The sequence below is a fragment of the Triplophysa rosa genome, linkage group LG1 (genome assembly GCF_024868665.1).
Source record: "Triplophysa rosa linkage group LG1, Trosa_1v2, whole genome shotgun sequence".
In the NCBI taxonomy this organism is placed as follows: Eukaryota; Metazoa; Chordata; class Actinopteri; order Cypriniformes; family Nemacheilidae; genus Triplophysa; species Triplophysa rosa.
Window position 1 is genome coordinate 2,202,698 of NC_079890.1, and position 17,294 is coordinate 2,219,991.

Here is a 17,294-nt window from a genome sequence, read left to right on the forward strand (position 1 = left end):
GCAGTTCAATTAAACAGACAACATATATTGATTCAATCAATAGCTTTGCAATACATTTAGTATTTTTGTATCACGATATATTGTAACACAGCTAGTATGGACTGAATACTCACTCTCTGCAGCACTGAAATATTCTGGATTAACCGAAGCATACAGGACCCCATTTCCAAGCCTGTCACTGTTTCTGTGGATTTCACAACAATGATTTAACATTTCGCAGAAAACAAGCAAGAAACATTTACTTCAACAGTTACATAGTTGTCTTTACTCTGGAGTACACAGTAACTAGCGAAGGTTCGAGGCGCTGTTGTTACTATAAATGATCAAACCATAGAGAGACTTGAAGTGTTTGAAACCTGTACCGTTTCTTATTGACCAGGATGAAAGCCACTCCAGTGAAGACGGCCAAAATCAAGACGATGGGGATGATCATGAAATAAAGAACTTGCTCATAACCCGATTCTTCAGTGCGCAAGTAGAGAAAAACATGAAGTCAACATTAGCATTAGCATAGTCGACAAACCAGTTATTTAAAGTCACATGTGCTGAAATTGAAGTCAACATGAAATCAAAGATCTATTTTCATCACATCCCCGAAATGTGTTATTTCCTTTCATGTTGACTTCAAGAACTACAGACGAGAACTGAAGTGAGATACAACGTGATAAACTTACGTTTAACCTGAAGCACATAGAAAGCTATGGGTTCTGTCCAGGACCCGTTCCCAGCCAGCGAAGTCGCTCGCACCCGAGCCGAATAATTCCCAGATCCCAGATTGGAGAGTTTAAATCCTTTGTGCTCCATATAGTGGTGGCGGGATACACACTCGTGCTTCTCGGACTGCGTACAAAATCGACAAACGCACATTCATACATAGCATTTAACATCTAGATGCAACTTCATAAAAATGACGCCCGTTACAAAGTCGCAGCTCACCTCAGTTCCCAAGCGGTACTGAATCTCATACAGCAAAATCAAGCCGTTGGGTTTGTGCGGCTCGGGCCATTTCAAGAACACAGAATCGTCCAGACCTTCCCAAGTCACGGAGCCGGGAATGTCGTCAGCTTTTTCTATGAATACAAAGAAGATCTGTAACGGAAGGTATGAAACGTGAAAATGAATCGTCAACTTTGCGTCCTGCTCGTACCTGCCGGTTGGGTGCGGGAGAAGACGAAGGTGCCGGCGCTGCAGTGTCGAACCTCGTCGTTGCACGCGTGCAGGTCGATGCGGTAAATGGTAAAGGGCTGCAGGCCGCCGATTTCAGTGTTCCTCTCCCTAACTTTCCTCTCATGAAAGAGGAATTCACGTCTGGGTGGCACGTCGTCCGAGAAGTTTCCCACCGTCAGGTTCCAGTTTCCCGGGGTCAAGGTGTGGGGAAGGGTTGAGTTGGCCACTCCAAACAGATCTCGTCGTCGTCTGTCAGGAGGCCTGAAATATACAAGTTTTTATTTTACTTTTTTACATTTTTATTTAAAAGTATGACCCGTTTATTTAAAATTGTTACTATGACATTTGATATAAGTCTATAGGGAAAGACGGTCAATACAGTACATACATGTCCTTCAAGCTTTATATAACTGATATATGTAAGCTTTCTGATGACTGTCACTCTTAACCTTTTTAAATTTAGATAAATACCACAGATCTTGCCCTGGTTTTATTATTTACAGTAATTATTAGAGATGCACCGACACTAAATTTCTCCACCGACACCGATAGCCGATTATTCCATCATATCTACCAATACTGATCCTAGAGATGAACTCTCTGAATGTTATTAATTCATATAAAGACTATTTATATGATTAAATATAGATATAAATATGATTATATATAATTATTTAAACTCTAGGCCAATTGCAGATAGTGTGAAAATTGCTTTTATCGACCGATACCGATTATTGGCCGATATATCGGTGCTTCTCTAGTAATTGTATATTATACTAAATAATGTATATTATTGTTAATAAAAGAGAATACAAAAAATATAGGACCACTCCAAAAATTATATTTTCTGAATTTACTATTTCTAGGTATGTGTTTAAGTAAAAATATTTTCCACATGAAAATATTGTTTTTATTTCCAGACAACTGAAACGGGACAAAATGTTCAAAATAACAAAAAATAAATAAATAATGTAGGCAGATCTTGAATACAGCATAGAAACGTTCATATTCATGTTTGAATAACACAATACTTGGGTTTTTTTTGTATTTGGGAACCGTTCAACAATAAATAGATGATGGAATAAGCTTGATTTTCTCTCACAACTTTCATGCATCTTTGCATTCTCTCAGTCTTTCACATTGCTGATGGGTGAATCTGTGTCATTCCTGATTTTTGTTTCTGTTGAAATTCAACAGACGCTGGACTAGAAATGACACAATGCATGCAGAAATGCTGATAAAAGTCAAAACTGGAGTGGTCGCAGCTGTATTGTAAGACACAACTATACTGATTATTCACAAAAATTGCTATAAAATTAAAAAACTGAATTTAGATTAATGTAGCACAGAAACAATATTGCTGGGATCACTTTCAGGCTCTGCGACACGCAAGCTTAGAATAAACGAAACATCATCCGATGGTGTGGAAGCTAATAGTTAGTGTTATCGTTATAGTTATCGTTCTTGATGTGAACAGGCCTCAGCTTCGGCCCAAAGCAATCACGAATTCTGTCCTCAGATGATCTGAATGGGACTCCATCACCCCCTGAATCCACACACACATGCACACGCACACACACACGCACACACACGCACACACACGCACACACACGCACACACACACACACACACACACACACACACACACACACACACACACACACACAGCTGGTGCCCATTCCCCGGCCTGCTAACACTCACACTCCGGAGCAGTTTCTCACTCAACTCCTTACAAGCTGCAAGTCCTTCCTCATCTCCTGCTACAAAAACACACCATACCAGCACAGATGGGTTGTGTTTGCTTGAAAGGACGTGGCCATAAACACTGCATACGCAACCCTCTTGTTATATACGAACTGAATATCGCTTTCATTTTCTCATCTTGTGACATTCACTCACCGTCAGTTCATTCCAAACATGTATGACTTTCTATCTTCTTCAGAAAACAAAAGAAGATATTTAGAAGAATGCTGGAAACCAAGCAACATTGGTCTCCATTGACTTTAATTGTACGGACACAAAACCACTGAGACATTTCTCAAAATATCTTCTTTTGTGTTCCACTGAAGAAAGAGTCATATACGGGTTTTGAACAACATGAGGGTGAATAAATGATGTTTTTTGGGTGAACTATCAGGACCCTGTGACTCAGGGTTCCCACTCTAAGCTGAATGTCCATGACCTGTAATGAATGAAAATCAGGCTTTGAAGTGATCGTTTTTAACTAAAGCTCTTTCTTCGCCTTAGTTAAGAGCTACAGGTGACTGCATTTGACTTAAGTGATTGCCAGGTGACAAGCGGGAAGGGAATAAAATGGCGCTGAAGATAACCATAACAATACGCAAAAATGTGAGAAAAAACACGATAAAAAATACAGTATAGAAAAATAACATTTTGATAAATGGAAACAAAAATTTGATATGATATTCCACGACTTCAACGAGAAATATATAAAATTCCATGACTTTCAATGTCTGGAATAGACCTTTTAAAATTCCATGATATTCCAGAAATTCCATGACGCGTGGGAACCCTGATCCCTTTAAAGGAACACAAGGGATGCACGGCATCATGGGACATCAAGGGATAACAGTGCTTCTCACAGCTTGTGTACTTCACAATTTAGCTAACAAAGCGAGTACATCTGGTCATCCCATTCACACATAAAATACTAGCATGCTAGCATGCTATTACGAATCTCCCTGCTCTCCACACCGGAGACATTGTCTGTCTCTCTTCCCTCTGTTTCATTCACTCCTTCTCCGTCCTCCAGCCCCCTCCGCGCAGAGCGGCGTTCATTGATCTCCGGCGCTCTCCGGCTGGAGGGGAACTTCCCTTTATTCATTGGTATTCCAGATGGCATTACTGTGCGTTTCCTGGCATCGGAGAAGTTGGAGCGAGAACATCCAGTGAATGGATATGATTTCCTCTTCCTCCTCTCCAAATCCTGAACTTCAAGGGAACGCGGGGCTCTTCCCTCAATATCTCGCTTTTCAATAAAAACAGGTTGTGCTGGCGTCGGTACAAAACACACTTTTCAGCGGCCTGACATATTTCTGGCACCACGGCTTTCTCAGAAAGCCGAGCAATGACAAAAATGCAGAGGGAAAAACGCCAGACAGAGCTCATAACTCGGTCTCAATCACGCGGGATGCAGGATCGATGCCGTCTCACGGTGTCCTCGAGCATATGAATCCAGATGCATTCATGACCTGCGTTGAGTTCGCACAGGTATAATGCAACCCCCCGCACTGTACTTGGCGCTCTCGGTGGGATGCATGTGATTCCTGCCCATTGATGGAGGATAATACGACACAGATGCAGGTCCTCATTTTAGCAGAGAACACTTAATGCGTTACACCTTTGAGTTCAGAGAGAAACGAGGCTTACGTAGTGGTTTACATTTGGTTAGCATGCTCTCCCTCGCTATTTGGATCCGGCCCCGAGAGCCAATACCACACAATTACCAAGAGCAGCGGCCGAGGGAAACGATTACTGAAGAACGCCTTCCAAGACAACATCTCAGACACGAAACAAAGAGCCATTTAGACATTCATCTCAGCTGCATTGCATTGTGGACCCGATCATGCAGCATGGAGGATGACACAATGTTCGTGGAGACGTTCTAAAAGCCTCAACTCTAAAATGACTGAAATGGACACGATGAAAGGGCATTGTGTGATTATCAAAGTCTGTCGATACCTGGGTGTGAATATGGTATTATGGAGGAAGTTCTCGAAGACTTTGCGGAAGTAGATAAGTTCTTTGAGGATTCTCATTTCCTCCTCCGTTTTAGGGCACGGACAACAGGGTTCTTTGTCCCGTCCCTCTGTTTCGCAATTGGTGGATTTCATGTCCTCGGTATCTGTCAAACTCGTGGCTGAAATCCTCAGCGGTATCTTCAGTTCTGTTGAGAAATATAAACAAACAGGGCTTGAAGCCATACCTCCTGTATGGCTGTGATTAGCGGACAACCTGCCAAAAACGAAACTAAACATTTATATAATAAACCATTTTTGACATAATTCCCCCATACATTACAATGGCAATATTTATTCATAATATATAATATATCATAGATGTGGTTAATAATGCTGCACACCGTGGCTGCAATACTTGAATGCATTTCATCAATAAAGCAAATATATAGAGTATATAGAGAGACAGACAGACATAACGTCTAGACCTTTAGAGCAATAGTTGTGCTGGTAGAGCTCACGATCCTCCACTTGCTGTTTCCAGCGCAGCAGGTAGTAAGTGTTGTTTCCATTGAAGGACGCAGGTGGAGACCACTGGACCTCCAGCTTTGATGAGGAATTAGCGTAAGCTCGGACGTCTAAAGGCATCGAGGGGGCTGGAGGAGAAAAAAGAAAGTATGAATACTTCAATGTCAGATTCGTTCTTTGGCATTCAACACAAACGTTTGAGAGAAAGCTTTGCTCAGGGGCACAATGGTAAAGCTCATGAATCACCACAATTGAACCTGCAAATTTTGGATTACCTGTCCAGTTTTTTAACCCCCAAGCACCCCACCCTATATCTATTTTCTAATAAACATGTCCAGGGCTCAAGACTAACACTTGAGAGAGGTGCCACCGGTGCTACCAAGTTATTCAGTTGGTGGCACCAGCCCTTAATTTGATAGCACCAGTCGTGGGGTGAGATAAGAAAAAAGAATCACTAAAACTTCATTAAAATGTGTTTAATACATTAATAAATCAATTAGAAATTAATACAAATCATTGTTTATGATTGAATTATTTTTATGGTATATGTAAACTCTCTTTCAACACTTTACCATATTTAAAGCACATCTTTCTTAAAGCTACTTTCTTCCTTTATTTGTTGTGATGACTCCTATAAGAGAACACAATTCCTTTAACATCAGTGAGTGTTTTTGGGCCCGTCCGTTGTTGTTTGATGAACATTATAAACAGAGATCTTTATTATGCTGCTGCCCCTTTAAGAGCACAAGCAATATACTGGAACACGTGTTTTGTTTCCCAACTGTTTGGTCACGAAACTAAATACCTTTACAAGGTTTCTTGTTAATATGGGAATTTTGACGTTATTTTGTGTTTATATGTCCGTTTCAGAGTAAGAAGGCGTGAAAGAGAACTCCGTTTAGTATTTTGTGCTCGGACTCTCTGGGCCCGCGCATCTCAAACAACCCGCGAGACCTGAAGGCTTTTAGCGATTATTCTTCATGAAACCTGCATTGATACACGTTTGGCTTCTATCAATAGCGACTCACAAATAAATAGTATTTAACGTGACATATAACGTTTTGTATGCTTTGAACTATTGTATAAAGCTCTCTAACAATACTGCAAAGGCGGGGTGTCCGATTTCTCTTAGCCGTTGTTGATGTTGAAATCACCAAAACAAACACACCCCTACCCCCATCTTTCACTTTCGTCAGCGCTCGGCTAATGTCCATCCTGTGCACCTTACTGCCGATTGGCTACAAGGTTGTTTTGGTACTCTGCCCGACTCAGTTGTCTAAAGCGTAATTCGGAAATCGGTTAGCCCCTCTTTAAGTTTAAACACGTTTCCCGGATTAGCTTCACATGCATACAATACTCCCAACACATTTCCTTATCTTTGCTGTTTTGTACCTTAGCAGGGGAAATTCTTGTATTCTGCATATTCAGCATATATATTTATTTCAGTTGCAAGAATGAGCGCTTCACTCGTCTGCTCTTTCGGTCCTTCGCCTCTTACCCGCGAATTACATCTTTGGGGCAATGCACTGATAGATAAGTGAATGGTTGAAGGAGGGGAGACGAAAATGAGTGACTGAATGCGCTGCTTGCGCAATATAACATTTCTACGCAATAAATTTATAATATGCGAAAATTATACTGTATATTGATCAGTTTGGCAGTCGCACCGGTGCGACCATTAAGAAAAACTTGTCGCACTGGCAGGAAAATTTGTCGCAAAATGCGACCATATGGTCGCAGTCTAGAGCCCTGATGTCTAATAATTATTGTTTTTTTAATGGCTGATGCTGATAAACATATTGAGAAAGCAATGTGGCCAATATGACAAAAGTGCAATTACAGTAAATGACAATGAAATTGGTTAAACCAGTGGGGCTTATTTAAGGTGCTTGCCAGCCTGTGCGCATGCGCAGTAGAGACCTCAAAAAAGGTGTTTTTTAACGCAATTTAAGCGTAGCAAACCAAAGATAGTATAGTCTATATCTAATTAACATTTTTGCCATTTAGAAATATCTGCCTTCCACCATTCAGGAGATAGGACTGTTGACTTGCTATGAAGTAAATAACTGCCCAGAGGTGTTGCAATCATGGCCGTCGAGTGGCACGACTTCCATAAACGGACTTCGGTTAAACTTAAATGAACATTTATTGCGCATTACATGCTAAGTTAGCAGCATGTAGCTTTGCATCAAAACAGACTTCTGAAAAGAAAAAAAGCCTGAATTATAGGTCTAATGCATATTATAAAAACAGCATATCATTGATGTAGGTGGATTCAAAAATGTGAAAAAAAAGTAAATAAAGAATAAGTGCCCCTAAACTTTTGACAGGAAGTGTTCTTGACCGATTTTCAATTCTAAAACATCTTTATTCACCACCTAGCATAACATGATAATGTTTATTGTTGTATTTATGACCATTAATAAAACTGTTGACAATTTGACCTTTAAGGCTTAATATTGTAAAGTTTAAAGGGGTCATATGACATGGCTAAAACGAATATTATCGTTTGTTTTAGATGTAATACATTGTGTATACACGATTTAAGGTTAAAAACGTTTTTTACAACGTTTTTTTGTTTTTTACAAAGCTCATGGCTCTGAAAAGCGAGGTGCGCTATGATTGGCCAGTTAACCAGTGCGTGGTGATTGGTGGAATACTGCAAGCGTGTGAGGGAAATGTAACGCCTCTTACCATATTTGGAGCATCAGGTTCCTCTTCAATTGTACTGACAGGTACGCCCACCTTACTTGAGTATACATTTGGGCGGTCTTAGTCAAATCATACCACAAACTGACGTAGATTTGTGGGGGTGTGGTTACACGAGGCGTTTCAGGCAGGTCTGGGTGAGCATTCGCTTTTAGATAGAATGCATCTTTTGTTCTGACACTTTCATTTTTGCAATTTTACATGTCTAATACATGCATGGGCAACACACCAAAGACACAGAAAAACACGTATTCGCACCATATGACCCTTTAAGCCTTCTATGAACTAAAAAAAAACAAGAAATAAGATGCTCATTAAGAACAGTTATTTTTTGCGCAGTGGAGTAATTTGGCAAATCTATTACCTGATGCTTTAGTCCGGATATACTTCACATCGCTCTTCGCACTGAGATACTGCCTGTATTTATTTTCCACGCTTAACGTTATAGCTTTAACGAAGATGGCATACAGAGTCCAGGGCTTGAGTGAGGACAGCACAATTCCTGGTTTCTGGTTTTCGTTCTCTGGCAAATCCACATCAATAATGTTCCAGCTGTCAGATCCGCCGCAGCCATCCTGACCATCAAACTCTGTAATGTTCTGTAAAGGTCTGGAAGACAAAACATACGCAAATCTCCTTCAATATCAAGGTGGGGATTGACATTTAACTTGAACGTCAGTGTAATTTTGAATGACAATTTAAATATGAAGGATTTGCTTTATATTTAGGGGAAAATAAGAGGAAATTGAGTGCTTTTCAATTTGTCAAAAAATGTAATCAAAATAAATATTTATAAATATTTTTTGTAATAAATTGAAATTTTTTTTGTCAAATATGTCTATTATAATATGTTTAGTTCAAAATAACACACAGCTCAATTCGAAACAGCTGAATTGAACAAACCATGCACTACAAGATAGGAATAATCATTGAGACTCACTCTTCTTTGTAGTACACGACAAAACTGACGATGTCTTTGGAATCCGGCGCCCGATATCGCTCCCACGTTAACTTGATTTGATCACTTTTCATACTGCTAGACAAGAGCTTCAGAGTCTTACTTCCACCTATGAAAGAAAGTCACTTTTAACATAAGGACTGCCAAAATGTGTGTATGAATGTTTAGACATGAGAACAAATGAAATATTCACAGCTTGAAAGGTCTCCATTTTTACTGAAGTCTTCTTCTGTAAACTTCTCCTTAATTCCCGTTTTGATCCACATTTTGCGGATCTCGGACACGCAGAGTCTTGGGTTGAGGCGGAACTGCAGTTTTCCGGCAGATATGGTGAGGTTGTGCTGGGACCAGTCCCACAGAGACTGAAGACGTTGATTATCCAACGCCACGAAGGCATACATGCTGAGGAACAGCAATAAACATAATAAAAATCGGGAAAAAAAACGTGAACTTTATCTAATAGAATCACAAAATCTTTATAATTATTCCTTCGTCTGTCAAATGTCCGATATTTATGTAATGTAATGTAATGTTATGTAATATCAAATATCTAGATATTTTGTAAGCGAGTTAAGATGCACGACTAGTAGTTTGCGTTAAGACCGAAGACTATACATCTATACAGTTCACTTATAGACATAAATTAACACAAAAATAAAAAACTCATCATCAAGAGAAAGCAATGAAATGACATGACAGCAAACCTGAATGTTTTAGTCAAACAAGCATTTACGGGTTAACGTTAAATATAACGCAAACGCTCTCTCGCTACATTGGGAATTAAAGATCTGACATCTGTTTGGGACGCACGTTTAGTATGTTAACAGAACCGATTCATAAATGTTAACTATGCGGATTGAGGGCTTGCGTGTTTAGATCCGTTTCTAAAAACCATCTCAGAGCTGAATTTAGTGTTTCGTAACAACATGAGATGTCGCAATCTGTCTTGAGAATGGGCTAACAGTAAACAAACGGAGATGGAATAAAATTACGCAGCTTTTCTATGACGCACGTTCTGTTGATGTTGGTATGATTTGTAAACACTTATAACACGAGTAACTCACACTTTTGATGAGTGTTTTCGATTTGCTTGCTTAACTTGACAATGTGTCTTCAATTTAGTACCATTTATGACCAAAATCGCTCGGCACGTGCAGATTTTTGCTTACGTCACTCTGCACATAAATGCATTTACGTGCTGGCTTCTTATTTAACCTGAATATATGTGCACGTCCACATCTCCACGCATTTTTTGTTTAAAACATCTATTTGTTCAAGTTTTAAAGCACACGGCCAAAAACAACACAATGCCAAACTCCAAGTCTTACTCTTCGCAGAGTTCCTCTCCGTAGATGTTTCTCAGGCTCTTGAGGAAGTTAAGAGAGGTCAGGGCGTGAGAGGAACGAATCTTTACGTATCCCGTCACCGTCTTGATGAGGCCGAGGTACTTCTCCAACTCTGAGTCTATATTATCTGAAGAATCAAAAGAAGAGAGCGTCAGCAGGAAAGAGCGGAGGAAACCCATGGCTTCAGGGCTAATCGTGTCGGGAAAACAGAACTCACGGCCACGCCGGATGTTGATATACAGGTTGCCTTTGATATAGGTGCAGTCCTTCAAGAATTGAGCCGTGTCCACCGAGTCGATGACCTTTTCTTCACAGACCTTGTCACACGGACCCTCACAGGCCTTGCAGTGCATGCTGTCAGACACACAGAAAGAAAATCAGAAAGTGAGTTCAATACACATAAAGATGTGTCAATTTTATGTTTTAAACAGAGATGTCGATATAGAGGCAAAAGTTGCGCGTTGCAGCTTTAAAATAAAAGTTCAAACAGGACAAACCACAGGCTATAAGCATACAAAAGACAAAGCTAATGTTTTAGTTTTTCCAACATAAAATGAACAGTTCGGTACTTCAGGTTCTCGTCACGCATGAAGCCGGGCGGGCAGTCAGCCATGCACTCTCCCCTGTGGATTACGAATCCATCGTAATCGGGCAGGTGGACCCTGGAGCACAGATCCATGGTGATGCAACGCCAGCCCTCAAACTTGAAGGTGTCATGTGGGCAGTCTTCCACGCAGCGACCCTCGTGATAATAGTGCTGGCAGGCGGCACACGCCCGGTCGTTGTCAGCCTCGGTGCAGGTACCCAAACACTGGGGGTGACAGCACGCCCCCGAGTCAGTGCAAGCCCGGTGACCGCAAACCTCTGGGCAAACTGGAGAAAAACACAGAAAGGAAACACTGATGTGTGAATTTTGTTCCGTTTTGTTTTCATTTTGTTTCAATTTTTACAAAAAGCTTTTTACCTCTTTGGGTGAATAAAATGGGTTAAAAAACTAGGTTTAATAAATCTACAGTATATATATATATATATATATTTGCATAAAGAAAATATCAAGGAGGATTAAGATTTTATAAAGATAATTCATTAAAAATTATTTTAATGCAACAAATCAATGCAACAAATATTACCATTATATACGTCACACTTTTAAATAATTTATTATATATAAATACGATTGAAAATTTTAATTACAGTAATAAATAATTTGTCCACATTACAGTGTAAAATGTTAATAAGTACAATCAATACAAAAAGAAAATACAAATAAAGCCTATATTAGCACCATTGCCATGCAAAATATCCCTTTTTCCCATTTGATTTCTAGTTATTTATGAAAGAAGAGCTGAAACCAGACACATGTCAGTCACACAGAAAGATCACAGATAACCCTGACAGAAAGCGTTTCTTTCTGGTTGGTATACTGCTTCTTCACAAGAAATGATAAACAGAAATAATAATTGTTCTATAAACACCATGCACTGTGCTGTGTTTGACCTTTTCTGTGTTTTTCTGTTTTTCTCCTGTAAAGCTGCTTTGGAACAATCCACATTTATATAGAAAAGCGCTATATAAATAAAACTGAATTGAATTGAAATGAAATAACAATAATGGTTATGTCAAGGCACAGGCTTGAGTTCAGTCAATATCCTGACCCGAGCGTAAGGTCAAGCCCTAGCGCGTCACGTGACGCACATTTCTCTCTTACTGTACATTTGCTTATGACCTCTGTGGTGTCTTTCAAGCCTGAGTGATGGAGAGTATCGCTAAAAGCTGTAGAGACCGAAAAACAAACAGCGCTTACATTTCACTCGAGGCACAGTATTCATGTTGTACCCAAAAAATATTACACAATCTCGCACTACCAAAACAAATGACCTCACCAGAATAAAATGTATTCACTAGTTGAGAAAGACCGTACAACATATTCTAAAGAAAGGGTTATAAAACAAGACCTCAGGGAAAATTGCCATCAAAACAGAGTTTTGATAGTTTTGTTTTTAGTTTTACTCATATTTTAAAATAGCTCTTATTTTTAGTTTTTATGATAATTTTAGTTAAAGTTTTAGCAATTTTGGTATGGTTTTATCATTTTATAATTTGTTTATTTTTTCTATTAGAATTTTTATTTTTTCCATTTTCTATTTGTTTCTTATTTCTACTATGTAAGACTAATACATTTTTCATGTTAATGTTTATTATTATAATTTTAGCGCTTTAAACTTATTTCATCTTATTTTTGAGGCTTAAGTTTTTCCCAATAATTTTTAGGTCAGTATTTGATTTGATTTAAATGAACAGAAAACAGAACAGAAACAGATTTTTTGTAAAATAAACTAACCTTTTATCAGTGTGATAAAAATGATACTGTAGATAGTTACAATGTTTTTTTTTTTCATAACACGTGAAAATTAAAAGTTGCAGTAGACTGTAACCAGCTGTATAATCTATATTACAGTAGGGACATGACACTTATTTAAAATGCATTCCTATGCTGTTATAATATAAATCAAATATAAAAAATAATAATATAAAATAAAATGAAACAATTATAAATGTAAATATAACATTATTTATATTAAAAGTGTAAGTGATACAACATTACTTAAAATAAATAATATAATTTAATTAAAATATAAAGAATATATCAAATTAATTTATTAATTGTAATATATAAAATTATTATCATATATATTTTGAAATATAAAAAATTGAACATATACACTATTCAAATGGTAAAAAAAAATCATATTTCCTATTAATCTGAGGAGGACTTTTAAGAAATTTTCCCCTGCGACCCTCTCGTATGGCACAAGCATGGCAGCCTTTGAGTCCAGTTCCACTTTGCGAAGAAATCTAGTCCGCACATTCCGTCCGGCCGAGACTACGTATAATTTGAGCAGAGTCCTCTGCTATCGTTCTCAATAAGAGCGCATTGTAACAGGGGAGAGGAAAAACTGATTCAGGTCAGAGCACCAGTAAGGAAAACACCAGCTTTAGCAGAAGAATGCCCTACATTAAGAACAGAGAAACCCGGCCTGCCCGATCTTTCCTTACGTGCTCATAATAAAGCCTGGAAAACAGCAAAATCACTTTCATGGATAGACTTCTCGCATCTCAGTAAAGCAGCTTGAAGAGTTTTTAATGTATCCGTTTCTACGCCGGGTTTCGAGTGAGGGTCATTGGGAATGCACACGTTCGGATAATCTTACGGAGAGTTTAAGCAAGGCCAAAGGGAAAAATGGGATAAAAGCAGGAAGAACAACAACACATTCAAACAGTATCCAGTTTACATTAAACAGCCGACGCTTGTAACACGAGCAGCTGATAAGATTTAACTGCTGACGTATGTGTTGGCTCAAAAGTACAGGTTAAGAGGACGGGTTTAATCTGTATCTCAAAGAGTTATGCTCGGTCACAAACTTCCTTTAAAGAGCAACTTCTTTGCAATTAGACACTTGTTCTTGAAAAAATTAACTTAAACTATTGTGCAGTTAAGCTAGGCTTCATTTATAGTTATCTTTCATCTCCAAAAACGTTCTGTCTAGTGAAGAGTTTCACACTAAGGTCATCATGCTGGAATGTCAGTTAGTCTAAACACAGAAAAAGCAAACTTAACCCTCTTGACTTTGTTCAAAAGAAGAGGTAACAACTTACCTTCAATTATTACTTTACATTAAATGTATTAAAACAATTATTAAAGTGGAAGGCCAACCTGACGTTTAGTGTCTGGGTGAAGTGCACAATGTGATGTACTTTTATATAGTTTTAGAATGGCAAAACTTTATTTCAATGCTTTTGAGTTCTCTATATTTTTTACTTTGCCAACAAGCCTTGTCTATACACATACATGTATATATGTAAGGAAAATGTAAAACATAAAAATTAATAAACATTTATATATAATTTCAATTACTGATAAAGATAAATAAGTACATGTGTGTGTGTGTGTGTATATATATATATATATATATATATTTACCAGTAATTGAAATTATACATAAATGTTTATTAATTTTTATGTTTTACATTTTTCTTAAATATATTCATGTTTGTGTATGTAAATACAAAATTAATATGCACAGTACACAGACATATATTATGTAAACACAAACTTGTATTCTGGATGTGATTAATCGTGATTAATCGTTTGACAGCCCTAATAATATGTATATCTGTCTGTCTGTGTTATGTGTATTTTTTGGTATTTAAAAACATATACACATACATGCATATTTTTAAGAACAATATAAAAATGAATAAACGTTTATATAATTTAAATTATTTGTAAACATTATTAAATACATCTAAATATTTTCAATATATATATATGTATGTTTATGTTTTTTGCGTTTATAAATACAAAATGAATATGCAGAGTAGACAGACGCATATTATGAAAAACACAAAATTTTATTGTGTGTATGATTAATCGCGATTAATCGTTTGACAGCCCTAGTTTAAAGAGCATATTATCGGTTGATAACGCAAGATCCTTACGAACATTAACCATGGTTTTAAATAATGAAAAAACATGGTTTTACTACAGTTGAAACAAAAACAACATGGTTACTGTAGTAAAATCATGGTTTTGCAAATAGTAATCAATGCACCAAAAAAACATGGTTACAAAATTTTTACCACACAAAAATGGTTCTTAAGGGATGAGTCATCAATATTTATGTGTTACTTTCACCAGAGGAAAAAGACTGAGGGCGCAAATATGCACATACCTCAATGTCGGGCCAATTGCCTTTATTTTTATGGTGAACTTCTAATCTATATGAAGCAAAGATGTTATGCGTAGGGCTGTCACAATTATGAAATTTAGAGAAAAAAAAGCATAGAAAAAAACAAACAAACAAACTACCCAGACAAGCTGCCAATGTTGCCAGTGCATTCCATTCCAGACTCGATAAAACACGCTGGTACATGCACTGGACCGAATACATACGCTGGTACCTGGTACGAGTACTTATTTCATGTCCACAAGGACAACTGATAATGTTGATCAAACCGGTCAAAGACGCGCAGCTTTTTATTACAAGCGCCATAATTAAAACTTTCATTTGGCAAGAGCCGCTACAGCTATAAGTGGCGCGTTCACCACAGAAATGCCGACGTGTGTCCAAGCCAAAACATCTTCCTGTCCTGCCAAACCATATCCTACATTGTTTCGTTGCATTTTGCTGACGACTCACCAATCAGCATTGTTTTCAGAAATTCTTGGGGGTTTATAACATTTGTTTTTAGTGCTTCGTACAGTTAACTCGTCTCTATCGGTACTATATGAGCGGCAATGACATAAAAGCAGTTCTTCATATAAACATCCACAGTTGCAAACATTTACTCATTTTTTTTCGGGAAACACAGAGTTTGTTTTTGTGCAGAAGGTTCATGTACGAAGAGTTCATACATAATGGAGATGAAATAATGGGACAACATACTGTTTAACAATACAAAACAATGTAAGATATGACATCTGTCTAATCCTATATTGGTTGAACTGCCAACATGGGACTTTTGTCAACATAGTTTTAATTTAGTTTAGTTTTTGTGCTTTTACTGATTTAAGATGGTCATTCTTAGGATTCAGCGTTCAGAATTTCTTATTGTTTCAAATGTAGTTTTATATATTCGGTTTTTATTAATTTACTTACAGAAGGTTCAATCAAAGCTTGAATCTTGACAATTCTTTAATCGTTCATGTTGTGGAAACGAATCTGTTATTTGAATTTCATTTTTTTAATTGTTGAAAATATTGTACTATAATTGCTAATTGTGAACCCAACTATTGGGTATTGCATCTAATTGTGAGCTCATCGTATCATTACACCCCTTTTCTCTTTAATAAACGACTCTGTACCAGCGGTGGGGAAAACACTTGAAATGATGTATTGCCGAGCCCTGTTAGATTAGCCCAGCTCTCACAGAAGACCCCTCAGAGAGCCGCCCCGGCCCTTCCCTGCATTTACCATCACGGCGCCAGCAGCTGAGGCAAAGAAAGGATGCCTCAGGCTTTTTATTTTTAGTCAACATCGTCACCTCGGCCCCTCTTCCTTATTAATTCAGGAAACACTCCAAGTTCATCTGAGGTCGCTTCATCACGGCTGATCTCGGCTGCCACAAAGCAGCACGTCTGAGAAAAACAGGTTGCATGTGCTGGCACAGTGTGTTCCCTCTCTCTCTATTAAAGTGAATGCGCATGATAGAACAGCAGCACACGATGTATAAAAAGAACAACGTGTAACATTCTCGCTGATTTCTTCTTTTCTATCCAGCGGGACATGGGGGAATGGGAACGTATGGCTCCCAAGTCTCGAGGTTATTACTCAATTGTTAAGTCTCAAAGACATCTAATCTAATACCTCAAGGTCACATTTGGTGCTAAATGCAGCGGTGATGAAAATTCATGGAGGAAAGGATTTTGCTCATTCCTTCAGAAAATTGCTTCAGGAGTTGTGTATGTGTGCAGTTATAAGGCATAAACCCCGGTATTGGTGTGGAATTTTTAACCAGCCAAGAATACCAAAAGATGCATCTCAGAGGCAGATGTGAACATCTGGCTGCCACGCCACAAGTGTGTGATCTAATGCGTGTTACATGATGTACATTAATGCAGACGTTTTTATCCCAAGCGACTTATAATGCACTCAAGATAATTTTTTATCCATTATGCGTGTTCCGTGGGAATCGAATGACCATTGCGTTGCCAACGCAATGTTATACTAATTGAAGTACAGGAACTAATCACGATTAATCGTATTTTAATCACGATCAAATGTCTGCCTCCCGCAGTTAATTAAGCATAATCGTGAAATGTACTGATGATCGTGCAATTTGGAATACCGTGTTGGAGAAGTTCAACAGCGGGAGATCATGTATTCG

General features: G+C 38.1%; 1 protein-coding gene across 1 annotated transcript in view; it reads right to left on the bottom strand.

Annotated features, from left to right (window-relative positions):
- Nucleotides 1-17,294, bottom strand: part of igf1rb (insulin-like growth factor 1b receptor) — a 66,285-nt gene that overhangs the window by 9,720 nt on the left and 39,271 nt on the right. The window contains exons 3-15 of the mRNA XM_057330923.1: nucleotides 10,976-11,279; nucleotides 10,624-10,760; nucleotides 10,389-10,533; nucleotides 9,254-9,462; nucleotides 9,043-9,169; nucleotides 8,467-8,711; nucleotides 5,354-5,521; nucleotides 4,870-5,074; nucleotides 1,148-1,428; nucleotides 937-1,070; nucleotides 675-840; nucleotides 363-462; nucleotides 114-184 (exon numbers count right to left, since the gene is read on the bottom strand). Coding sequence (XP_057186906.1) covers nucleotides 114-184; nucleotides 363-462; nucleotides 675-840; nucleotides 937-1,070; nucleotides 1,148-1,428; nucleotides 4,870-5,074; nucleotides 5,354-5,521; nucleotides 8,467-8,711; nucleotides 9,043-9,169; nucleotides 9,254-9,462; nucleotides 10,389-10,533; nucleotides 10,624-10,760; nucleotides 10,976-11,279 — 2,292 coding nt within the window. The remainder of the gene's footprint in view (nucleotides 1-113; nucleotides 185-362; nucleotides 463-674; nucleotides 841-936; nucleotides 1,071-1,147; nucleotides 1,429-4,869; nucleotides 5,075-5,353; nucleotides 5,522-8,466; nucleotides 8,712-9,042; nucleotides 9,170-9,253; nucleotides 9,463-10,388; nucleotides 10,534-10,623; nucleotides 10,761-10,975; nucleotides 11,280-17,294) is intronic.